The 26,930-nt window shown below is 33.2% G+C and overlaps 2 protein-coding genes across 3 annotated transcripts; both read left to right on the top strand.

Annotated features, from left to right (window-relative positions):
• Window positions 1–963: 963 nt before the first annotated feature.
• LOC145612419 (plant intracellular Ras-group-related LRR protein 6-like) lies at window positions 964–8,218 on the top strand. Its single transcript, XM_081667794.1, has 3 exons — window positions 964–1,287; window positions 3,510–3,679; window positions 7,454–8,218. Exons 1-3 carry the CDS (start codon window positions 964–966, stop codon window positions 8,169–8,171), a joined length of 1,212 nt encoding a protein of 403 aa, XP_081523920.1. The 3' UTR covers window positions 8,172–8,218.
• Window positions 8,219–18,283: 10,065 nt separating this feature from the next.
• On the top strand, window positions 18,284–26,060 carry LOC145610190 (choline monooxygenase, chloroplastic-like). Of its 2 annotated transcripts, XR_014106240.1 has the most exons (12): window positions 18,284–18,676; window positions 21,585–21,630; window positions 21,763–21,898; window positions 23,308–23,382; window positions 23,456–23,659; window positions 23,851–23,946; window positions 24,165–24,271; window positions 24,388–24,481; window positions 24,937–24,987; window positions 25,119–25,271; window positions 25,625–25,759; window positions 25,868–26,060. XR_014106240.1 is itself a non-coding variant. In XM_081665474.1 (11 exons), exons 1-10 carry the CDS (start codon window positions 18,373–18,375, stop codon window positions 25,269–25,271), a joined length of 1,266 nt encoding a protein of 421 aa, XP_081521600.1. In that variant the 5' UTR covers window positions 18,284–18,372; the 3' UTR covers window positions 25,625–26,060. The 2 variants fall into 2 exon arrangements, 1 of the variants encoding a protein (XP_081521600.1); XM_081665474.1 differs by having other exon boundaries at window positions 25,625–26,060.
• The last annotated feature ends 870 nt before the right edge of the window (window positions 26,061–26,930 follow it).

Raw genomic sequence — 26,930 nt, 5'->3', positions numbered from 1 at the left:
ATTCGGGTTGGGTCATCTCCAGGTCGGTTCATGTTCGGGTCTCAAATACTCGGGTTAACTCGGGTCTACCCAATGTTCAGGTTAATGGTCATAAGGGACCAACAGATGAAGATCCCCTATAGAGGTGGGGTTATTAAATAAAAATGTAAAGGTGAGATTATTAATCGTGAATCGGTCAAATATGGAATTATTAGAGTCATTATTTCCTATGGTTTCATATCAAGTTCCTTTCACCTTATCACATTAACTTATTACTTGTTCTTATCCATATCAAACCATATCAAATTTTACCAAATTCGATGGATTTTCTCATTTACATCAAATCTTCAAATAAATATGGAGTGCAAATCACCAAATGAATAAATTATATTATAATATTAAATATAGATACACTCAACTCTTAATTAAATAAATCAAATCAGAATGTGATTACATCCCTTCATCTCTAAAAAATTCTTGTTTTGACTTTTTTTTTGTCAACAACTACTTCAGTCAGGATAACTTTTAGACACAAGATTTACTTTATTTTATTTTTGGTGTTCTCACCCGATTCATCATTTGGGCTAATAGTATTTCTACTCATGTATGAAAACTATAAATGTAGACAAATGATTTTATTTTAATGAAAACCTAAAAGCAATAAAACGATAAATGTGTACTAGCCTTTTGTACTTTAATTTTGCTTTTTCCCATACGGCTCAAACGTCAACAACACGTGTCTATAAATCTATCCTTTTTTTGTACTCTTCCACTTTCTCCGTACATTGTTCCATAAATAGCCATCTCTCCTCTTTCTACTCTTAACATAATAACCATCATTATTTCTAAAACACCCATTATTTTTCTTACCAAAAAAAAAAAAAAAAAAAAAAGTTCTTTCCATTTTCTCTACGTTCAAACTCTCAAAGTTGTAGTCTTGCGAAGAATTTTTCAATAGTGTGAATATTATTAGAACAAAAAGAAATGATGTACGAAAGACATCATCAACAAGCGCGATTAGATGTGAGGAAGAATCACTTAATGAATAGTTTTACTGTTAATAGTGATACTATTAGTAATACTAATCATGGTAAAAGTGTCAAGGATTTCAGAAGATCAAGATCGTCGTTAGCAACGACTAATAATAACAATAACAATAAAACGAATACGAATAAGAAGAATGATCATCAAAATGATGAAAGGCTTGAGATTGTTGATTTAAGTGGAAGGTCTCTTGATTCTCTCCCTAATCCTTCTATTAATCTTGCTGCAATCTGCAAACTCGATCTTTCCAACAATAATCTTGAGGTACTTTTCTTCTCCTTCATTTTTTTTTTTTCCTATTGTTTTGTTTAGTTTTAATTTGTTATTATAAGTATTATTAATATTTTTTTTTTTTTGATTTGGGTTGAAGTTTAGTTTATGATTTTTATATATATTTTACTCCTATAATATTATAATTTGATTCATGATTATATTGGTAGAAGTAGAACTCCGACTCTAGAATGAATGAGTGTTTTTTTTTTTTTTTTTTTTTTTTTTGACATTGTCATCGAGAGTCTCTTGTTATTCACCCGGAAAACGATTCATGTTTTTCGGCTCTATTTTTTGACAATTTAGTTTTTAAAAAACGACATTATTTCTTTGCATGTTTACAATTTTCACTTATTGTAGTTGTTAGATATTCGGGAAAACTCCTCAATCTGGAGTGTGTACCATTGATCAAATATATAGAGTTTACAACGCTAGGCCTAATCACGTTAGGAATCCTAGATACGATAAACATACAAATATACAAATAATATATCCTAATCTGTGCCGGGTGGAATTCATTCACTGGTGGCGGCGGCGTGGAGGAGGGGTGTCGCTATCTTTAGCCATAGATGGAGGCTAGAAGAAGAAGACAGTGAGTGAAAAAGAAGGGGCGGCTGTACGGAATTAGCGGAAGCAATTAAAAAATTAAAAAATTTCTAGGATCGTAACCTAAAGCTGTGATACCATGTTAGATATTCGGGAAAACTCCTCAATCTGGAGTGTGTACCATTGATCAAATATATAGAGTTTACAACGCAACGCTAGGCCTAATCACGTTAGGAATCCTAGATACGATAAACATACAAATATACAAATAATATATCATAATCTGTGACAAATATTATCCTAAGTATAATATCTATCAGTAGTTAATGATTTTCAAAAATTTGCAAAATGTGCATAAACTTTTTTTTTTAAAAAAAATAATTATTATTGAACACCATACTTCAAAATAAGTACATTAGATTGTTTTTTTTTTTTAAAAAAAAAAAAGTACATTTAAATTGCTTTAGTAACAAATTAGATAATTTTTTTTAAAATTTTATTTATATACACTAAAGACGAAGAAAATCAAAATAGGAAGAACAAAAAAAAATCGAAATAATGTTTCAAAAAAAAATATCGAAATAATTTCCTTAAAAAAAATTTAATTAATAAAAGGGTCAGGGCCGGGCCGGGCCAGGACCAACTTAATTGTAATAAAAATATCGTTAAATTGGCAATAAATAGAAAAAGACCAATAGCAGATCATGATAAGCTTATCAAACCCCTCCTCCTTTTCACTTATTTTAACCATTTGCTTACCTAAGACTTTTTTGGTTTTTAAAGATCATGATATTTTTATGGGATAGAGACAAAATTATAGGACTTCATACTTTTGTTTCATATTGGCTTTTATGAGTATTTTAAAATTATTGAAGATATGTTAATTAATTTTATTTTAAGTCGAGGAAAATTGCTTCTTAGTGCAAATTACAAGTACACCTTTTTTGAACTAACAACTTTGCACTATGTAACAAGCTACTCACCTCTATAAATGTTTATAAGAGTAATATGTATATTTATTAAATTTGTATATATTATTAAAATATTAATCTTTTATATTTTTTTTACTTATTACGGAGTAATAAAATTAAAGATAGTGAAAACTTTGTAAATGCAAATGTGATAGATAGATACGATAGGCAGTGGTGTACGTAAACGACACTATATCGTATTACTAGTGAAGATTTCACACTTCAAGAGGCTTCTTGTGCCTACCAAAACGAAGTTACTCGCATTAAATGTTCACTCAAATGAAAAGGTTAAGCAATTTTAGCAATTTTCCACCTTTAATCATAAAAGTCTAAACTTTTTAGTGTAACACTAGATAAAACTTGTTACTATCTAGATATTGAAGGTATCATTTTCTGTTTTTATATGATGACCGCTAAATTTTGAATTAATGACGATTGCTATTTATATTTATTCCAATATTTGCATACAATAAGACGTCAACATTGTCTTTATAGCCCTTATTTAAAATTTTGAAACAATGGTATTGTATCCTTAGGTTTAGTTAATTGGCTAATTGTCAAGTTAACTTTTGATAGTATAATTAATTGATTGATTTGTTTTGTGTTTCTCAATTCAAAGTAATGAATTAAAAGGGAAGAATTTATTGATTTAATTGTTTTGTTTTTTGTGAATTTAAATTATTTAATTAATATTGACAGAATATCCCAGAGTCAATGATAGCAAGGTTGCTGAATGTGGTAGTATTGGATGTGCACTCAAATCAATTGACTTCTCTTCCCAATTCAATTGGTTGTTTATCGAAACTCAAGATCTTAAATGTTTCTGGTAACCTTTTAAGTTGCATTCCAAGAACCATAGAAAATTGCAGGTTAATTTCTTCACCTACTTTTCCATTTTTCTCTTCAATTTCTTTGCTTTGATATTAAACTTATAATTAATGCAAGCATCACAAGTTTCACAACATAAAAGTTACGATTATTTTAGCTCAATACTCCATCGTAAGGTATTTGTATAATAACAGGGCAAAAGCTAAAAAATGTCCAAAAACGTTGGATAAGATAAATAAAAGTAGAAATATTTTAACTTAACATAAAGTTAATTACACCGGTCGAAGCGTGATTTTGGGATGTATTTACAAGTTAAAACCATTATATGAACTATTTTAAAGGTTAATCTGACATCCCGGGAACGTTTGTTAGAAAGATCCTAATAATAATCGGATCATGTTAATCATATCAGGTAATTTATTATGTAAGGAAAAAACTTCTATGTTGGAGTAGCATAATATTGACCAAAATTTGATGGGACTCCTTTTTAGAAAGAAATTAATGCATTATTACGGTTGTTGTATTCCGTAGAAATTATTAAATGTACACTTGTACGTCTTGTATATGCTCTTGGGTCAATGTGTGACACTTTGAATCATAGAAGCGCATGTCACACATATGTTGCCCCAAAATTCTTTTGACATACTTTTTTCTAAGGTTGTATACATAGTAATATTAGGGATAGTAATATTAGAGATAGATGTACGGATTATTGATTATTCTTTAGTAAAAATTTATTGGATCTTATCAGACATTAAAAATAGAAAAACAAGTATTATTATATTAAAAATCGCTAAAACTTTTATAGTCTTAAAACTAATTGCTTGATTAAGTAATTCAATTATATAATTGAGATGTAATAGTAGGATTCATAAGAAGTTCAAAAATCTTACATGAGATCGAGTTTCCGTGGTAATCATGATCTTCTAAAATCAAATTTTAACATCTCTATCTGAATCCCAATAATGAAAAGGGTAGTTATCAAGAATTTTTAATTTCGTATTTCTTATTTCTTTATGCAATTGATTCCATTTGATAGGAGCCAGCAAATCAAATTATCCAACAAGAACTTTCTTTACTTTCGTTAGTTGTAAGAGAATTGTCTACACTTTGTATGATTATAATTAACAAATAATTGAGACAATAATCAATCATCAATCATCGAAAACGATAAGATTCATTAATTTTCTAAACTTAATAAGTACTCTTCTATATCAACCAAATTACTTAGCTTGTAGCTAAAAAATTCAAACAAATTATAAAACGAAATGAAATAAAAAGTAATAAGATTTCATAAAATTGATTTTTTTTTTTTTATTTTTATTTTTATATACATTCAGGTATAAGGTGTATTAAGCTTAAATTACTATTGGATGCATCTTGCATCTGGGTGTATATAATAGTCTCTCATAAGATAGACTTAAATTTTCTATTTCACAAAATATTAAGTGAGGCCGTTTTGCAATGAGTTTACCCAAAATCTAATACTAGGTATATATGTTTATTGTTCAATGACCTGTATGAAATTTTCAAAAATTTATATAAATTGTCTAAAACTTTAAGTTTTAAAAGTTAAGAGGTTCAAAAACATGTATAAAACATCCAATAATCAATGTCTATCTCACCGTGTGTCCAAACTCACTTTTTTTTTTTTTTTTTTTTTTCACTTACTTAGTATCTATTCCTAGCCCTTAAGATTTCGTTGAGCCATTTTCTTAATTAAATTATTACTTCAAGGTTTGTGACAGGCTCATTGCTGGTAGTATACATGACATTTTATCTTCTACACCTCATTTTGTATTTTTGTGTATTCTTATATTATACATATCCTTTAATTAGGGTTGACCAAGAAAACTATTGTTGAAAATCTTACCAATTATACAAGAAATTGAGTTGGATCGACTAGAATAAATCTAGGGTGTGATTGAAAATGTCCACATCAACCTTTTGTGGCTTCATTGTACTCTGTATATGACGTACAATGGTACAAGTACGTTTATTTAAAATAGCCTACTAGATGTAAATAAATAAAAAAAAAAAAAAAATCTAACTATTGCTGAAACATATTTTAATATATGAAGTAATTAAAAACTGGCTTGCACGATTAATGCTTCATTTTGATTAAATCTCTTTCATTAAGGTGTAATTAGTGTTAAGCATCGACCATGACTGTTTATAGTAATATTCTTCATTTGATATCCTTTGAAATTTTCTACTTATTTCGTGGAATATAAAATTCAAATAAGTTTTGAATAGTTTAGTACTCCCTCCGTTGCGTAATTAGATTCATATTTCTCTCTATTATGTGATGAATAAATGCTAAAAGTGAAAATAAACTCATTTCTATTCACTTTGTTTTCACTTATTTCAATCTTTAATGTTGTATTCTATTCACTTTGTTTTCACTTATTTCAAGAACAATAAACTCATCTCAATTCTGATATATTCTGTCATTCAGATTAGATGATGAGTTCTAATAATTAAGTTTTGATAAAGGTTATATACTTAATTATATTATCCATATTCAAATTACAATTAAATAAGGTGTGATACGTTTATATAAGTTCTTGTAAATTCAAATAAGTTCAAATAAGTTCATATTAGGTTAATAAAACAATTACTTCAAATTGGACATAATTAACTGTCCATGATCAAATAGGGATACATCAACCATTTTAGTTGATAAACATGAACTATATATTAGAAATATACTTATACCTTATTATTCAATACCATTATATTTATATTATTATGGGAATAATAAAGTTCCAACCCTTTTAAGAAAAAAGAAAAGACTATTGAAATTTCAAAAATGTTTAATTATATAGAAGGGATACCATAAAATTCATAAATCATATAGCTAGAATTTTTTCCCCCCATTTCTCTTAGATTGATGTTCAAAGTATATGAAAGACTTGCGAAATTCTTTTGACTAGTTCAATCATTACCCAAAATATGAATGAATAAGAAGAGAGGAATAAAACTGATAAATAATTTATTTATTTTTAATTATATTTTATATTTTTAACAGATAAGCTTAGTAGCTATTAAAATAGATTGGATAAACATTTTCATTACATAAAAGAATCTGTATTACATTTACAAAGATAGATACGTATGTAATTAGGTGGGTCAATCACGTTACATAGATACTTCTATATTCATTTGGTCTTGCATTATCAATCCAATTATATCTAGTCATTATATTTCCTCAATTTCTTCCCTTTGTCATTTTTTGTATATTTGAAAATTTGGAAAATAATCAAAAAATTAGAAAACGACGTATAGTTTGTCATGTTGATTGTTTTGTTCCTCTATTATAACATGTTGGTGTTCTTGACTATGTTCGTGCTTAACGTGGCCACATGGTTCTAAAGCAATAAAATTAGTACAATTAAAGTTTAATAATTATAATGGAATTGTGATTAAGCAGTCATTAGGTAGGTCGGCTGATTAATAAATTTCTAAAGCATTGTTTAAAAACTTGGGGGTATCATCAGCTGCAACGAAAGTATTGCCTATAAAATCATGATATAATGATTCAGAGTCAACACATTTTGTGTGCGACTGACCACAACATTTGACCACTTATAAAGAAACTCAGTATCTCCATGATGGCTGGCTATATGGTGTGGCTAGCCACATATAAGAATTGGAATTTTATTTATTAAGTCCAATATGAAGTTACTAATTGTGTATGTAACATTTCATCAATTATTTATTAACATCTCTAGGGTATAGTTGTGCATAGTATATGATAGTTAGATGCATGTTTTTTTTATAAATTAACGTTTTCTTTCCTTTTGCATGAACAGATTACTAGAAGAACTAAACGCCAACTTCAACAAACTTACATTTTTACCAGACACAATTGGATTTGAGCTCTTAAATCTCAAGAAACTCTCAGTAAACTCAAACAAAATTGCCTTCCTACCATTTTCAATATGCCATGCAACGGCGTTACGTGTGCTAGACGTACGTCTCAATTGCCTTCGTTCGCTACCAGAAGACCTAGAAAACCTCATCAACTTAGAAGTTCTCAATGTAAGCCAAAACTTCCAATACCTTGTCGAATTACCCTACTCCATAGGCCTTCTAATGTCACTTGTAGAGCTCGACGTGAGCTACAACAAGATATCGGAACTTCCAACTTCATTAGGGTGTCTTCGGAAGCTTCAGAAGCTTCATGTTGAAGGAAACCCTTTGGTTTCACCTCCCTTGGAAGTAATGGAGCAAGGATTGCACGCGGTTAGGCAATACATGACCGAAAAAATTAATGGTTATCATCAAGATTCTCCTAAGAAGAAGTCATGGTTTAAGAACCTTAAGAAGTATGGGAACTTTTATGGTAATGGCAATGCAACTCCCGGTAGAAGGTCGTATGAAATCGAGCGAGGGTTTATGTTGCCAGAGTATCGCCCCATTGATGCTCTTGCTTCACCAAGATATAACTTTGGTATGTTCTCTCCAAAAAGGTTTTTCTCTTCATCACCTCGCAAGAGTTTCACCAACTACTTCTCTAAGTTTCGATAAAAGGGATATATACGTAGTATGATTCTAGTGGTTTCATAAATTTGGTTATGTATATGATCGCATGCCAAATTAAAGGTCCACTATATGATAACGTATCATATCACTACCTTTTGTGGCTCCCGATAAGAAGAAAGGAAAAAACATTCCAAAGGTGGATTATAATGTATATACATTATAGGGGTTTGGATTTCTTATATATGTATGCAAGATTTTGTGGTTTATTGGCACATGATAATGTAGTACAAGTTGGGGTATTTGTGACCCTTATTACTTTGTCTTGTAAAACTATACTACTGGTAAGCTATGGGAGCAAACTAATAAAAAAATACTTAATTTGTGTGCACGTGTGTAGTGTGCTAGAATGAAATTGTTAGATGTGTGCGTTTTATTATTGTAGACACCTAAAAATGTCTCCCCAAAACCAAACCCGATGATGAACAACCTTTCACTGCCATTATCGGTCGAGTTGAATATTTAATCTTTGGAGTGCTCAAATCCATGTTCTATCCAATACATTTCATAAACCAATCCAATTTCTAGCTCATTTCTCTAAACCATAACTTACTTTCCACTTTTCGTATTCACATCATGAAACCGAGAGAAACTGATCTTGTGGCCCTATAATTTTGATCCAATTATTATTTGGTTATATAGGATTTTCAATAAGCTTTACAACAATATATCATAAGCCCAATTCCGATTTAAAACGAAGAAGATATGAGCAAAACACTAAACTCGGCCCAAACCCGAAACCCTTCTACTAAAACGGTCATATCTTAAAATCTACAAATTATTTTGACCTGATTCTAATTGGGTTGGAAATTAGACTTGATAAGATTTCCAATGATATATTATATGTCTTAATCCATGTTACGGATCAAAAGTTATCGTAGTTACAAAAACGCGTAAAACACTGGAACTACCGCGCACAGTGTAAAACTGCCGCGTCGCGGAGGATGCTGACATGGCGCGGCATCTGGTATCGTGTCACGGAAGTCTGTACCATGTCACGGTACACATATCGTGACACGATGCTTTTCCGCGTCATTCCCACGTGATTTTTTCACCGTGACACGGTGTACTGTACCGTGCCACGGTGGACCTTGCCGCGTCGCGGTGTTTTTTGACGTGTCGCGGTACACACACCGTGAAACGGTGCTTTTCCTTGTCATTTCTATGTGTTCTTTTTCACTGTGACACGGTGTACTTCATTTCCCGCATCGCGGTAGACACATGCCATGTCTCGGTGCCCATTCTATGACTTGGGGTTGTTCCGTGTTTGCTCCGCGTAAACCTTTCACACGTTTTCACTTCCCATAGGTCAAATATGTCCCGTGTCACTCCAGAATATCCCGCGTCACACAAATATTCCCATGTCACGGTAGAAACTGTCGTGTCGCGATAGAATCTGTCTTGTCGCAATAGCCTTTTTTATAATTAGGGTTTTTATCTTTTTAGGGTTCCGTGTGTGTTCCCTCTGCTCATTTTCCCTATCTATAAGACCCTCATTTCTGCAGCTCAGGGCACCAACAATCATTCTCTCTCTCCCTACACCGAAAACTATTCTCTTCTCCATAATACTTCCCCTAAGCACTCTAAGGAGTCCATACTTATCCCGAGGTTCCGTCCTTAAACCAAGGTGTGAAAGATATTATTAACTGAGGGTTTGGACCAAATCAACTCTACTTTTTAGTTAATTTAGTTATTTCTATTTGATTTATATTTTTAATGAAATAACAATTTCTTCATGATGTAACAATTTTAAAGAACTCGCGTAATGTGTGTAATTAATTAATTAAATTACTTATTTTATTTTAATATTGCTAGTATCATGATTAGTTTAATTTATATTTGATTTGACTAACGCTATTATTGTTAGATTGCTTCCAATATTAATGTTTATTCGATTATATTATATTTATTGATTAATCTTGTTATTAAATCGAAGTGATCACAATATTATAGAATTATATGTTGCATTAATATCCAACCAATTTAGCATAATAATAGTTTGGAGCAAATTGAATATTTTGTTGCATGCCTTTGAGATCGTAGGAATCACTTTTCACAATAAGAATCGAGTAGATGCCAATACGGGCGAATGTGACTCCATGACTCACTTCGTACCATCATCTCCGATCCTTCTTTCTTGGTTCCGAACCATATGGAGTTAGTAATCTTATGGATTATGAATGGGCTGTAACCTTCACGGGTCAATCGTTGTTGCCTATCGTTGTCCCTCATTCGTGGTTGTCTTTTATGATCTGTGAACGGTTTACAAGTTCCTTAAAAAACTTGTTGGCAACTCCCTACTTTCCTTGTCCATAATCGTAATGTCAATTCCCATTTCCTATATATGAGTGCCAAGCATATTCACACATGCTTTAACGTAGGTGCACTTCGAGCGACGCCGACAATTATATACTATATACATGTGACATTATACACTCTAAATCTCTGATACATTTCAAGGGTTCGTTGTTAATCCTTTTTCCTTCAATTGTGTAACATACTTTAACGTACAAATTGGCCTCCTTGTAATAATATGAGGTGATGCATGTGCGATACAATATAACGAAATGGAAAAATATATTCGAATGAAAGATACACATGTCTAAAGCACACATGAAAAATACAAACCATAGCATACATCCTTTGCCGGTGCACAAAGAATGTCATCCATTCACTCAATCTCATCAATCTTTGATGTGTATGTACCAAGTCTTGCTAAGCAATGTGTCATACATGTTATATGAGGAGCACCCAGTCAATCAGCCTGATTTACAAAATTTTGTAAATCAACGCTTTTCGTGGGCCCCATTAGTACTTCATAATATTTTTATATTCTTCTGTGGTTTTTGTCGTTAAGGACGGATTTAAGACGTTAGTGGGGTCCTTTAACGGAGAGGGTAACGTCGTTACCATCAAACTCATACAGGAAAGAATTAATTTTTAAAGTTTGACCCTCTAATCGCCATTGTTATCCAAGTTGCTATCTTTCAGATCCTAGTTGATCAACATACATTTAAATAAAAAATGACCAATCAATATTGAAATGGAAAATTAAAATTCTGCCATTACCCAATGCTTTAACAGTACAAGTAAAACCATAATTGGGGGTTCAAAAATGCCAACCAAATGCAATCCAGCCAACCCAGTAATACGAATTCGTCAAATTCTACTAGTAATAACAAATAGCCCATCGTAATACATAAAACGCAAGAACTGTTAACTTACAGTGATACCACTAAGCCAAATCAGTACGCCCAGTAGATGGTTTGAATAAAATTCGCCAGCGATTCGCAAGGTATGAGTTCTTCGCACATATGGTGGTTGGTATGAATTAAAACACGCCGGAAATTACAGAATTGTTGTCTATTTTGGCTTGGACAAGGTCTCAGTTGCTTGAGGGAACTACAACAAGCATGTTCTTGGTCTCGGGGAAGATGTTTCTCCAGGAAAGAAAAATAAGGGTTCTTCAATATTGGGAAAGTGATGTTAACGCTTTGACTATGGAAGACGTTAGTCAACATTTATCAGCAAACATTAACGTTGCGCTCTTTTTACGTGTTTACCCTTACCTTTACTAGCAAAATGACATTACTACCCCTGATTGACATTATTTGCGAATCAAGCTGATATACTTGTATTTCCTCCATGTTACATAGCAACGAAACATCTTTTGGAATTTTAATGTTTAAACCTTGAATTGTGAGTAGGGATGGCAATGGATCGGATTCGGATCGGGTGGAGCTTCACCCGCATCCATCCATTACTCTAATAGCTTCATCCACATCCATCCGTCATCCGCTTCACTCATCATCCATATCCGTCCGTCCATCATCCGCGGATGAAATGGGTGGAGCGGATGACTAATGGATGAGTATTAAAGTTGAAAAAAACTCACATAAACTTTAATTTTCGGTTATTTGTACAATAATTTTATTAATAAAAAAGGAAACAATAACATTATATTGTTTAAAAAATTAATTTGCAACAAATAATACATATAATTTTCTTGCACATTTCATATTTTATTATTAAATTTCTTAGATTAAAAAATTAATATATGTTAAACGGGTGGGTGGATGGTTAGCGGGTGAAAAAAGTATCATCCACATCCGATCCGATCCATCATCCGCTTCATCCGTCACCCGCTTCTCATCCATTTAATTCGGGTTTTCGTCCATTTATTTATTGCGGGTGGAGCGGGTTAGTGGATATCCACTTAATATTGCCATCCTTAATTGTGAGAGCCATATCAATTTAAGTTTCTTAAATAAGTTCATCAATCATCTTTCATCTTTAAAAATATTGACTCCTAATAAGATGCACTCATCATCTTCCTCTTCGGGGCAGTGGCGGATCCAGGATTCCAAAGTAGAGGTAGCATTAAACGATAGGGAAAAATAATATACAGCTACTAACTTGAGACTTAAAAAAAAAGCTAAATTTAAGCTGGTAATAACACGGCAAGTTAAATTTTTTGCATAAAGTAATGGAATTTTGTATAAAAAGTTACCATCAATTTTTTTAAATAACTATAGATTTTGCACCAAGTTATTATTACGGATAAAATTATGTACAATATATCAAAATAGTTTGTATTACAATCAAATAAAATTAGTTATTCAATAAGAAATAACTAATTTTCTTTATGAACAAATTTTATTCCATACTTGTAGACACCCATATGTGTCTCCCCAAAACCAAACCCCGTGATGAATACCTTTCGCGTCGAACCATAATCGAATGAAGTGAAAGTGTGAAAGGTCAAGTGTTGCGGTTAGTTTTTATTAAAAATCTTTCTTTCTGTTTATGAAAATAGCCAATCCAGTTTAGTTTGGTCCATGATAAGGGTCCGATAATAGTGTAGTTGGATGGGGCTTGCAAAGAGCTTTCCGACGATACTCCCTCCGTTTTTAAATACTTGCTCCATTTCTATTTTTTACACTATTCATTCATCCTACTTTGACTATTGTTTGTGATTTATACATAAGAAAAAAAATATAGTCTTGTGGGTACTTGTTGGAGTCATCTCGGTGAATAGATTATTAATTTTCAATTGTTAGAATTTATACTTATTGATAATTAAAGATATTATTGATCAAAGATTAGCATCGGCATTCGTGCCCAAGAGAAATGGAGCAAGTATTTAAAAACGGAGGGAGTATATTATAAGCCCAATTCCGATGAATAATGAGGAAGTTATGGCCAAAATACTAATTAAACTAGGCCCGATTTGATCCTTACATGCGGCCCAATGATCTAGAAAATGGCCTAATGTCAATTATTATTCCCAAAGCTATTAGGATTGACTATAGTCTTCTAGAATTCTCTAGAAGGTTCTCTTAAATCCTAATAGAATTAAAATTGATAATTATGGATTGATAAGTTTTACTTGGAATAAAATATTATTTTATGTAAAAATACGATTTCAGTTTTCATACGGACTTTACGGATCAATTTTGATTGACAAGTGGACTCCGTGTTGAAAGCGCGTGAAAATCCAAGCTGTCGCCAAACGACAGGCTTGTCGCCACGCGACAAGGTTGTTTTGCGGCCACAGCGTGGAGTTTTATTCCTTTTCAAATTTTGATCAGTATTCTATCAATTTTTGGACTGTTTTCCTATAAATAGGGTCCTAAACCTTCCTTTTTATTCATCAACAATCGTCAATTCTCTCTATTCTCTCTTTAAGCAATATAGCTTATTTTTTCCCTCTTGTTTTCTAAATTAGCTTTTTACAAACACAATTCCGCACTCACGAGATCTTGAAACACCTAGCCAAGTTCAAAGTTGCCTTCGCCCTAGACGTGAAAGGTTTATACTTTTCTGAGGGTTTGGTCCCAAATCCAGTCCAAACTTTTTAACTCTTTATTTCACTTATTTAATTTTATTCTTTGGTTTTATTATTTTATTGAAGTTTACTAATTCGTGTATTTTGTTATTAGAAAGAGGTACGAGGCTTCAAAGTGAGTAATTAATTAGCTTACTCTCTATTTTATTTCAATGTAGAAAGCATGCTTATATTGTTTAATTCCTAGTATCATGTTAGGATGATGTTATTTATGCTTTCTAGAATCATGTTTAGGGTGCCTTTTATTCTTTCTAACATCATGTTAGTACCATGTTATGTTTAAAGCTTTGATCTTTAATGCTTAGTTTTATGCTAGGATTTGTTATTAATCTTGTTAGTATCATGCCTAGGATCTTGCTATTATTATCAAGCTTTATTATGCCTTATTATGATTTTGATTACGATTGTAATTAGTATGATTATTATGATGATTAATATTATGTTGCTTAATGATTTATATTATTGTTATTGCTTGATCACGCCTTTTATGCTTATTAAAGGGATGTAATTGAAATCACGCTTAATAAGATAATTAATAATTTGGTTTAGGCTAATATGATTTTAAATCAAGTGATCGCCAATAATAGTTTTGTTTGTGCATTAATATTCAACCAACATAGATAAACAGGTTTAGAATTAATCTAATGATTGCATGTTAGTCAAAAAGCGCACATGAATACGAGTAGAATAAAGTAGAGACCTATTTTATAGGGCGGGTTCTCTCTTTTGTAGATTGGGATTCGTACCATCATCCCCGAACCCTATTTCGTTCAAGACCTTTTGGAGTTGACGATCTCATGGATCGTTAAGGGGTGTAACCTTCACCTCGTGAACGGTTTACAAGTTCCTAAAACTTGTTGGCGACTCTTTTGCTCTCTTTTCTTTCCCTTTGGACGCCACCATACTTTAGTGTATGATCACAGTGGGGTTCAAGCTTGGGGTTATGATGCTTGAAATATTCCCTACAATACTATTAATTGTTTTTAACTAATTATTTATGAGAGTTATTCTATGTAAATTATTTGAATTTAACATAAATGTCAAAAAAAGTGAAATGTGATTTAGGGAAGAATGAATTTATGATGGAAGTCATATTTATCTAATTTGATGATTTGATCTATTTGAATATAAATGTCAAGAAATAGGAAAGTAATTTGGAGATTAAAAAAAATAAAACATTGATGGTTTTCAAAAAAAGACATATAAATGAACTGAAAAAAACATTATGGGTTTGGGGGGGAAGAGATTCGAACATTAGGCTCCAACTACACTAGACTGTCACGGTCCAGGAGTTTGGGCCCCGAAACGTACGGCACGTTTTAGCCTTTTTTGCGGCAAGAAAGCTAGCCTCGTGCAGAAGAGGGGCTTGTGAGAACGAAGCAACACAAGCGGGCAATAGAATCTCGAGAGCACTTGCGCCTATTTGGGCGATGGAGTGCGGGTGGTAGGGGCTTGTGACGACCGATACTTCAAAGCGAGCACAAGCGGGTTCGGATCGCGAGTCCTTAGCGCAAAAAGTTGGGTTGGAGGGAGAGGTAATATGCAAGTAAGACACAATATGTATAAAGGTCTAACAACAAACAAGTATAAAAGCAAGGAAACAATTGGTAAAGGAAAGTTTTAACCACTTGCATAGTTAAAACTGAAGCACCCTTAGTTATGTTATCAAGCTAGCATTGTTTAATGTTTATATGCTATTTTACAGAAGACCTTTTTGTAAACAGTTTTTTTTTCGGGGGTAGCACGTGCCCCCCCGGGGTCACTACGTGGATCCGCCAGTGCTTCGGAGTTTTTAATACAAAATTATTCATTAGGCATCTGATCAACCAATTTAAGCAAGTATGAGAGCGTCGTATCTTTTAAGAAGTATATGATCCACATAGTAAACCAAGAAGACTATATAGCTCCCACTAAGCCTCTTGTATACACAAGATTTTTCTTATTTCTGAGGATATATATCAATCGATTTGTTCAACTAACTAAATGAAAGATTTTCACTCCGTGATGCTTACTTCATTCCATGAATGATGGACCTTACCTTTGAAGTTTACATGCATCTCTAGGTTTTATTAGACCTTTAAAACCTTTTATTTGTACCACATGCACATTCCCTTTATTGAACAACTTCAAGAAAGGTATCTTCAACTCACTTTATATAACAAATTACATAAGGTAGATTTCACTAGAAATACAGTGTCCGAATAGATTTAAGCAACATTACTAATGAAAAGGTATCATTCTAGATTCATAGTCAATATGATGAATTCGTTGAATCCTTTAGCAACTAGTTTTTGCTTAGTTAACATTTGTCTGCTTACTATGGGTCTTATCCAATTTATACAAATTAACCAAGCACCTCACACTTAATTTCAAACATTGAAACCGCTTCAGATTTTCGTGGTTCTAAGCCATTTGGAGATTGTAAGATTCCATCGTAAAAAAAAAAAAATCAAATAATAGTACAAGAATAGAGCATAGTCTATAGAGAAAACTATAAACCATATCAATTTATTCCAAACATCCCAAGTTAGCAACTGTTAACTCTAATGAACAATACAAGTGGGGGGGGGGGGGTGAATTGTATTGTAGAGGAACTAGGGTATTTTTGCGAAATTCTTAAAGAAACTTAAACAAAAACTTTAAAGTGCAAGAGAGATTTTACGTGGAAAAGTTCTTGGCCCTAATCAAGAAGAAAAACCACGACCACAAGGGATTTTAAACTCAAATTCTTAATAATAATAGGACAAACAACCTATTACAAATTAAGACTCTAATCTCAAGCTCCTCAACGAACCTAAGTTCCCCTTCAACTGATCCCTCAATCAGTTGAACTCTCAAGACTCTCTCTTTCTCCTTGCTTCACTCAAAGCGATTAAACACTCTAGAGTTTACCCAAACTCTACCCCAATACAACTCAAGATTAAACTCTAAAAATGCTAAGTACAAAGACACTCAAGTACTTAAGTGGAGTTTTGACTCTTTTCGAAAAACTAAAGATTGTAATGCTCAAGTGTGTTTTTTTCAACAGAAAACTGATTCTATTTATAGGAGAAAAGGGAAGTTAAAAACATTTTCGTTTGCCTCAACTTCCACTAAACCACAACCTCCATGAAACTAGGAAGTGCAGTTCGTGGGAGCTTGGGCAGCAAGTCAAACGAATTATCAGGAAGTGTTTTTACTGCCTTCCTAACTTTTCTCAACTACCTTTGACAAAGTAAACCACACGTTTGAAAGATTATTCTCCAAGTCAGATTTTCCAAATAATAAGATAGAATTTAAAACAGAAAATCTTTTTAACACAAAAAAAAGATATTTTAACTCAAAAAGATATTTTTCGAAAATAACTAAGTTAAAATATGGAAAATAAAATCTTTAACAAATAAAATCAAATCCACTTAAACCCTATCAATTAACAATGTACTTAACATAGATACAAGAAGCCTAAAATAAAAATAAAGATACATTACACTCCTTGACACACTATGAAGCTTCGACTCTGGAGCTTCAGTTCCTCACTTAAGGAACTTGGCTTCTGATTGTCTTCTATGCTCATCCATAGCTCATCCTTAGACCTTGTTTCATGCTCCATTCTGACTCTAGAACTTCGTTGCATACATAAACCTGTCAATACAGCATCAAAGCTAATAGACAAAAGTTAAAGCACCTACGGGTTTGCTTAGGTTCCTTAAGTCATCATCAAAACTTAAGGTCAACAGCAACTTATTTAACAAGCCCTTACTCCCATGGTGGGTGGAGAAGGAAGACAAATCCTACCATTTGGGGTTAATCATACCCTTTTTTTCTCCATATTTGTTAGGGTTTGAGCAGAAGGCGACGAAGAAGATGGTGGGGTACGAGAGGAAGGAGATGGTGTATTCAACAACGAGGTTCAATTGAGTTTGTGAATACGAAATATCAGGCAGATCAAACAGAATTAAAAAGAATCGTCAACTTTTTTTTGCTAACGTCAAGTTATCTGCCAACTCAGTAGCAAAATAGATTAACAATAAAATAATAGCAGCAACCTCTCAAAATTGCAATATTTTCTCTATATTAACATATTTCGTACTAATTGAATGTTGGTGTAATAGTGATTGGGACCACACTTGATAGGGAGGACCTGGATAGGGAGAATCTATATTAGATTCCCCGCAACAACAAACCGGGTGGAACACAGAAAAAAAACGTACTTGTATTTCAATATTAAGTGGGCACCGCTCGTTGTAAGAGTGATGAGTTGATGACTGATGAGTGTGGTCTATTGACAACATTTGTAGTATCCATCTAAAGAAAAAAACTAAAGAGAGTGATCAATTAATCAAGCAAACTCTCTCACTTCAGATGTCAACTGCTACTAAGAACCCACTTAATCATGTCATCTTGCAATCCTTTGGAAATAATCCCAATTTTATTCCCAAAATAGGAGGAATTTATTCGATATTTTCATTTCGTAAAAATCAAACAGCCATTAAACTCACAAATAGTCTCTCTAATTCAATTCAATCAACCCACAAAATTGTTCATGAATTTGATCCCACTATTCCTGTTGAAGAAGCTGAAACTCCACCCAGTTCATGGTATTTTGATTCTTCTTTTTATTCCCTTGAAATTGATCGTGTCTTTTACAATGGATGGCGTGTAGTAGGTAATTCCTTACCCTCTTTTTAATAAATTTTATTTTATTTTTTATTTTTTATTTTTCTTTTAAGTTGTTGAATTCTTGTATTATTTTCTGCAAATTTCGTATTTTATTGGCAAATTAACATAAACAACTAAATAATTTTAAACTTATGCCAAAATGATGATGGTAAAATCAAATATTTGCTATTATTGAAACATTAATAAGAAAATTTTAGTCTAAAATAAAGGGTATTTTTACATGGGTACTAAGATGAATTGCCCAGCTTAAGTTTGTAGAGGGTTTGTGGAATGTGTAGCAGATCATGAATGTTATTTTGATGATAACTAGGCTGAAATTGAACTTTTAGAACAAAGAGATTGTGGAATATAATGTTAGAAACCTTATTTTTGCTTAGGGTGTCACCACAACACCTACAATGTCACACACTCTAGACAACCAACCAACAATTCAATCCAATCGACCCCGGTAATCAAAACAACTAATCATTAACAAAAATCAGCTACAAATGCAGTATAAGAACGACAATATAAAGTAAATTAAATTGCAAAGAAAACACACGAATTATACATGGAAATCCCATTCAATGTGAAGAGTAAAAACCACATTGAGAGGTTAAAGTTGTAGAAATCACCAAAACGTAGGTGTCTGTCCAGTAGACAAACCAGAGCTTCATGTGACGATCCAACCGCCCATAAGGAGGCCCTATGTGTCTTCAACTAAAGCTGACAAAATTTCAGCATGATCTGATGGTTGAATTTTCAGAAACAGACAGTTTTCTGGAAGTTGTCTTTGAAAACTTGATAATGAATAAGCTCAAAAACCCTTGCTCTCGTTCTCTGTATTTTGCTAGGAATTAGCTTGAGAACAGTTAGATAATAAGCTAGGAAGAGGTAGAAAATGGCAGCCAAGGGATAGATTGTAGTATCAAACAGAGTATTCAATAATACAGGGGCCTTCTTTCGATAGGAAGGTGCTCTCCAAAACAACTTTCCTTGACAAATTTCTGCATACCTTCCCCCTCACCCCCCAACTCCTATTAATACCCAAAAAATTAACCAGCAAACTCTAGAAGCTGCTAGCAAAGGGAATCAAAATAAAACTCAATAACTAACTTATTCATGAATTACTACTTTACCTTCTCCCCCAAAACTGATTTCTTAACAACTTCCCTCTCATCAATTGTTAGTATTCTTGGGCCTTCTTGCCTAAGTGAAACGGATACCAGGCTTGGGCTGATCCCTTGTATATTTCGTGTTCTTCGCCTTGAACGCCTTAATCCCATTAGTGGGGTCGGCTACATGAACAAACATGAGAACTTCCCAAGAGGTCACCCATCCTAGTACTACTCTCAATCATTATGGCTCTGGCCTACCACAACCCTCCTCCTTTATTCAGGCTTGGAACTGGCAGCGGAAAACCCATTGGCGGAGTAAGCAAGAATTACTTTACCAAAGCATAGTAAGAAGGCCTCATTATAAGCCCAAGTTAGACTTAAACACAATAAGTAAAAGCAAAATTAATGTAGTAGAGGGAAGAAGACTGATCTTGTCTGTGTTCGCGATATAGTAAAGGAATTTTGCGTTGTTAAAATGTACTTGTAGATTAGTAATATATGATTATTTCTGAGATGTTGGTATGCTCTCTTTGCTTGTAAGGGCTTCTAGGATTAATGAATTATTAACTTTGGAGTATCAGGGATATCTAAGTATGAGAAGTTGTCTCTTTGACGAGCTATACTGGAATTATTAGTTTCTACTGAAAGTCTAAAAAGGAAGGATGTATTCTTGATTCCTTGGTCCCAAAGGACAAAGATAGCATAAAAGATATCTAATAAGTAGATATATTCCTATGTTATTTAGGGCTTTTTCAGGCAATGGAAGCTTATGTAGCTTTCCGTTGCCAGGTTAGCCAAAGCATGTGTGTGGACCAAAATCCTTAAAAGCAAAAGAGAATTCATGTACAGGAGGAGGAATTTCAGAACTCCCAAATTGCTGCTGCTTCTAAACTTGGGGATGATGCCATTTTCTTAGATCTTATTAGTCTTTGAGGAAGTCAGTAGGCAACCATCTATTTTGGATGATACTCTGTAGTATCTGTCTCTGGTTTTGTCTTTGCTGTTCAGTTTGTTTGGTAAGAATTGTAATATTATTAGGAGTTGTCTATGGAGCAAAAGTTTGCGGTGTAGAATTATATATTGTATATTGCACACGATGTTTGTCAACAATACTTTCTTTCCAATGAAGGAATGCAACTGAATTGATGTAATTTAAGTTTCATAACAAATCATACAGATATCCATTTTGGTCTTTCCAGTAATTAAATTCAGAGTAGGAATTTGGCTACTTTTGCTTATTACTTATTCTTTATATAGCTCTTTTGATAACTAACCCTTGACAGTCAATATTGAATCAGTAAAAGCTACTAAAACAGCTTGAGCTAGACCCTTAATCAGCTTAAGTTTTATAACTTCATGATTTATCTTTTATACTACCTCCGTTTCATGATTTTTGCAACTTTGGAATATTTTATATCTCACAAATAATGGCCAAAGTTGCAAAAAACATGAAACGGAGGTAGTAGAAAAAATGTCATATAGTGTGGATTTAAAAGCAATACAGAGATAAATGAGCAAAAGGCATGAATAAAGGACTCTGTGTTTCAAGCCGAAAATTGAAAGTACTATATAGAGGGTTTAGGTTAAATAGGTTTTAAGTGTTTACTCTTCTTATCATCCTAAAAATGCATGTTAGCCGACCTCACTTTTGGGATTAAGGCTTTGATTGATTGATTGATTGACTCTTCTTATCATCCTTCAAATGCATGTGAATTTATTCTGTATAGAAGTATGACTATCATTATTTATTTATAAATTAATGGTAATGATGTCGCAATCTTTATCTTGACCTTATAGGTTGCATTGATCAGATAAAGAACCCTCATGATTATTTCACTGGCAGGTTCGATTTTCTTTACTTTCATGTGTGTATGTGTGTGTAATGGTTGGGGGTGGGGGAGCATTCTACGGTTACTGATTTTCTGACTATCACCCTGGAAACAAACTCCTTAAAATTTATTATTAACCATGGCAGATTGGGGAACGTGGAATATGTGATATGTCGAGATGCTGATGGTGAGATTCATGCATTTCATAATGTTTGTCGCCATCATGCTTCCGTTCTTGCTTATGGAAGTGGTAGAAAAACCTGCTTTGTTTGCCCTTATCATGTGAGTTTCACTCCCATCCCAGTTTCCTATAGTATAACTTTTCATTGTTTTCAGTTTCCTCGGGGAGGGCCTAAGGCCTTGTAAAATGCAAGTACTTAAATCTTTTAACAATAGAAACAAACATAGAATCCTTATACATTTGACCATGGAAACTCAGAACCATGAATTACGGAATGTTAGGCAATTTGCCAGAGTAAACATTTAGCTGCAAAAGTTAGCTATCTGCCTCAATCTTATATCTATTTGATGTGCTCTGCTTTTTTAGATATCTGATTGAAAGTGCTCTGTTACATATGTTCCTAGACATGTTTATATGCACAACTAGCTAACATAAACATAATGTCTCTGTCCATGACAGCTTCAGTGTCTGTAACATGACTTTCTACCATCTGCCAGTTGTTTTTTTATGCTGACCTTGAAACCTCCCTTAACTGGGTTTTTCTGCATAGATATCAGTAAGAGTGAGGTAAATTATCTTCTACATGACGAATCGCCGAATCGGTTGGCTTGTTATTGATTTGGGCTCCATCAGAAATCATTGAGTCCTCCCATACGGAAAATTTCTGTTATATACTTATCTGTGCTTGACTTTGATTTCTGTAGCTGTATAGTGTAATCTAACTTTAACACTCTAGTATAAAACTGAGGTATATAAGATACCTAGGTAAATTCCTTAATATTCTTCATCAAGTCATTTTGGCTGCTAATGTTTCAAGATGCTAGTTTGATTTTATTTTTAAAATATGGCGTAATAGGAACTACCATGAAGTCATCATATTATGTTTCACTCTCAGTCAATAGCGCCTCAGACACCAATGCAACTATGCAAGGCAGGAAACTTGATCAAAATTTCTTCTCAGAAATTGACTCCTAGACCTTTTTCCCGCTAATATGCCTACTTTTAGCCACTTTCCATCCCTGCTGTTTCTCTATCCCTTCCCTTCTCACTGAGCTTCACTCTGGTTCAATGATGTACTGATGGTTCCACCACAGGAGATGCATCATAACTTCTTGAAAACCTTGTAAAATCTGTTACAAATCAATTATCCAGAGCATGCAACTTTAATAAATGCTTGCATGTCTTTGTAGACGTTAATTCAGGTTGGCAGACATGAAACTTGCCACAGTATATGGATCAAATGCATATTTCTTTTTGATTGTAGTGAATATCTTTTTTTTAACAAATTTTACTTTTCTAGCGGATCAGAGTTAGTTACTTTGACCTACATATCCTAATGACTCTTTTTCTTTGTTTATCTATCTGTCAAATTTGTTTTTAATTTTTTTAAGTTTTTTGTTGGCAATTTTTTTTCCAAGATTAATTTAGTTTGTTCAACTAACAAAAAGTTTCTTATTTAAATGGTATAATGACCCCTATTTATTCAAAGATTTGTTGCATCATTTTGTAGGGATGGACATATGGCTTAGAGGGAAATCTCCTGAAGGCTCAAAGAATTACAGGATTGCGGAATTTTGACCCTAAGGTATGCAATATTTCTTACCGATGTTTGCCATCCTGATTTTCTTTCCTATAATGATTTTCAACTTTGTTTTTAGAAGTATGGACTTGTACCCATAAGTGTTGCTGCATGGGGGCCATTTATTGCTATCAACCTAGGTGTTTCCGAGAAGGAAGTTGATTTTGGAAGTATGGAGAATGACTGGCTCGGCAGTTCAGCTGGCTTGCTTAGTTCCAATGGAGTTGACACCTCTTTGAGTTACATTTGTAGACGTGAGTACACCTTAGAGTGTAACTGGAAGGTCTGAGCTTGCAGTTAGATACCGTAACACTCTCCTAATTTTGGTTTAATTGAATTAAGTTTCTCTTTGAGACACAAAGCTTGTTTCTTATTCTGCTGAATGCAAGGAAAATATCTTTTACAGGTCAACTACATTTTGCATTAATTGACTTGTGTTAGTATTTTGTGCTTGCTTCGTTTGTCCTATTTCAGGTATTTTGTGACAATTATTTGGATGGTGGCTATCATGTTCCATATGCACACAAAAATCTTGCTTCTGGGCTTAACTTGGATACATATAGCAGTGAAGTATGGTCATTATTTCTCTTATGTAGTATATGATTTTACTTGCAATTCTTAGGTGGTTTACATATGCCACCCAAAAGATATATAACATATATTGATGTAAGTAGATACTAAAATATTTTTTTAGTCTCCTATATATTTGTTTCAAAGCAAGATATTAAGGGAAACTGAATTCTATAATAATTTCAAAATCTGATCTGACATCTAGTTTATTGCATTAGATATTTGAAAAAGTTAGCATCCAAAGATGTGCAAGTGGAGGTGAATTTGACAGACTTGGATCGAAAGCACTCTATGCATTTGTTTATCCTAACTTTATGATTAACAGGTGAATATGTCTTTCATTTAAGAAGTTGCTGTTGCTCCATTTCTTACAACTCTAGTTTCTGCATGTTAACTTCCTTGAGACCTGGACCTCTTTTTCATGTACTGCTAATTTAATAGGTATGGCCCTTGGATGGACACCAACCTTGTTGTCCCATTGGGACCACGGAAATGCCAAGTCGTGTTTGACTACTTTCTTGACGCGTCGTTGAAGGTGAGATATCTTCTTTAGAGTTTTATATTCATATGCTGTTTATAATGGAAATATACGACAGCAATCTCCTGTGAAAACTAAGTTTATGTTACCTTTGTTCAATAAGTGGCTCAAAGAAGTATGTTGCTGACAACCACCCACAATTATCTATGAACTTTGACAATCCAACAATCCAACTACTATTTATGTGCCTATAGGTATGTTTAATAAAAAATTTAAAAAAAGAGTGGCTATATAGGTATGTTGTTGCTCTCAACAATTTTATTGATCTATTTTGGGTATTATGCCGGATTGCTGTTCATATGAGATTGCAATTTGCATGCATCAGTGATTCGCACTGGGTTTGAGGTATATCTCTGGAGGATCATTAATTTTACCAAAAGATGAAAGCATGCGATTTAAAAGTTTGCTGTTTAGAGTGCAGGGTATGCTCATATAACTGTTGTTTATTGTAGGATGATAATGTTTTCATTGAAAAAAGCCTAAAAGACAGCGAAGAAGTACAGGTATGTGAGAACTGTTCTAGTTTTGTTATGAGTATATTCACGATCATCCCTTGCCTGGATCCCCTAACCTTGAAAAAGTAATGAAGGGATTTAGAAATGACCCATTAACATTATATCTGTTAAAACTTCAGATAGAAGATATCATGCTGTGTGAAGGTGTTCAGAGGGGTCTTGAATCACCTGCGTATAATACTGGAAGATATGCACCCACTCTCGAGAAACCGATGCACCATTTCCATTGCTTGCTATACAGCAACTTAACTGGACAGACTCTTCAATATTAGGTAAATTTTTGAAGAGCTCCTACTGAATGCAACGGTTGTGCCAAGAAGTGATGTGTTTTATATGAAGTTTATTGATATTTTACTCGGTCTCTCATTAGGCTCAAAGAAGTAAGATCAGGTTGAAAAACAGTCCTTTAAGCCTAATTTTTAAGTTTTAGAATTTGTTTAACATTCTGCAGCTTGAAATCTGTACAGCTTTGACTATGTTGAAAATTGAACATAGATGCATGTGTTTATGTAAGGGTCGTTTGGTTTGTACACTAGTATGTATCACCTTCTTCGGCTGAAGAATTGAATGTGGTGTTCTTGCTGTGCCCTGTTGGAAATGAGTGCTTCCTCACTTCTGCTTGCAGAAACAACCTCAAAATATTCTGCAGCCCCATAGGGTGGAAGCGCTTGTTTGTGCTCAAGATTGGTTTCACTTCTCCTGTTCCTCTCATAATTTATAATTGATGAAAACTTGCTTGAATTAAAGAATATGGAGGATGGTAAGATCTTCTCAATTAAAGTTTAAAAATGGCAATTACTTTTATACTTGTATCTTTAAACCTTATGTAAATATGTTACTCTCCTTATTTGTGATACTTCAATTGTAGGTATGAAAGAATTGAGGCTGGAGTAACCAACCATTGATGAGTCATTCGAAATTTCGATGCATGAAGCACCATTTATAAATGCTCAATGCTCCAACTATGATGTAACATTTGTACTTAAACTTGGATATTTAATTGAAGAACTCGCTACATTGCTGAACTTTATAGTACATCGTATCATTTGTACATTGCTGAACTTTATTGTACTCCATTAACTTAGTATCCATTAACTTAGTACACATTATCCCTGTGTTTCCTTTCTTCGGCTCCCTGGAATATGGCTGGAACAGCTAGTCACACCAGGAGAAAAACTTGGTTGACTTGGTGGTATTTTTCCTCTTAAACGGACAGTAATAAACAACCCTGCAAAACAAAATTTTCTTATGGAGCCAATTACACCTGGAGGATATGTTTATTGTGATGAAAAATAAACAAAAGAGAGAATTTATTAGTGTATTTTTTTCGCTTAAATTTATCTGAACCCGATTATCATGGTTTATATACTAATGGTGCTAAGAGCAAAACTAAACTGGGCATTGTTCGAAGTTCTTGAAGTAAAACCAAGAAAGTTACGGTGTTTATTCTTTTGACTGTTGGGATTTAATGGCTATTGGAATCCCTTAATTTTAGCTTCCTCTTATTGCTAATTTAATGGCCATTATTGCTGATTAATGTTGTTATTTTAAGCTAATTGTCATTTTAGCTAATTTGAGCTTCGATGGCTAGCTATTAGCTTAATATTTAAATTAACCACACCTCCTTAATTTATGTTTTTTACTTACATTTTATTTATTCTAATTTGTTTTATTTTAGCAAGTTTTTCCCCAAGCAAATTAGCTTGGCAAAGCTAATTTGCTTTACCAAGCTAATTGCATTTTCTAGCTCCAATGATCAAGCTAGTAGCTAGGGATTATTTAATATTGCAAACAAGTCCCTAGCTACAACCATTGAAGTTGCTCTAAAGACTAGCCGTTATCCTTTTAATGTTGATTAAAGCTAGCTCTTATTGGGGATTAATGGGTGGATGTTACACCACTTGATTGATGACCATCTTCCCCTTAATTGT

Source organism: Chenopodium album, chromosome 24 (assembly GCF_948465745.1).
Source record: "Chenopodium album chromosome 24, dcCheAlbu1.1, whole genome shotgun sequence".
In the NCBI taxonomy this organism is placed as follows: Eukaryota; Viridiplantae; Streptophyta; class Magnoliopsida; order Caryophyllales; family Amaranthaceae; genus Chenopodium; species Chenopodium album.
The sequence above is the reverse complement of the archived record's forward strand: the minus strand, read 5'-3'. Positions and strand labels throughout refer to the sequence as shown.

Excerpts from the sequence above, each read along its gene's own strand:
- LOC145612419 (XM_081667794.1), top strand. The coding sequence starts at position 964 with ATGATGTACGAAAGACATCATCAACAAGCGCGATTAGATGTGAGGAAG. Across the intron at positions 1,288-3,509 it reads TTTCCAACAATAATCTTGAG|AATATCCCAGAGTCAATGAT; the intron begins GTACTTTTCTTC and ends TAATATTGACAG. Across the intron at positions 3,680-7,453 it reads AGAACCATAGAAAATTGCAG|ATTACTAGAAGAACTAAACG; the intron begins GTTAATTTCTTC and ends TTGCATGAACAG.
- LOC145610190 (XM_081665474.1), top strand. The coding sequence starts at position 18,373 with ATGTCAACTGCTACTAAGAACCCACTTAATCATGTCATCTTGCAATCC. Across the intron at positions 24,482-24,936 it reads TTCTTGACGCGTCGTTGAAG|GATGATAATGTTTTCATTGA; the intron begins GTGAGATATCTT and ends TGTTTATTGTAG. Across the intron at positions 24,988-25,118 it reads AAGACAGCGAAGAAGTACAG|ATAGAAGATATCATGCTGTG; the intron begins GTATGTGAGAAC and ends TTAAAACTTCAG.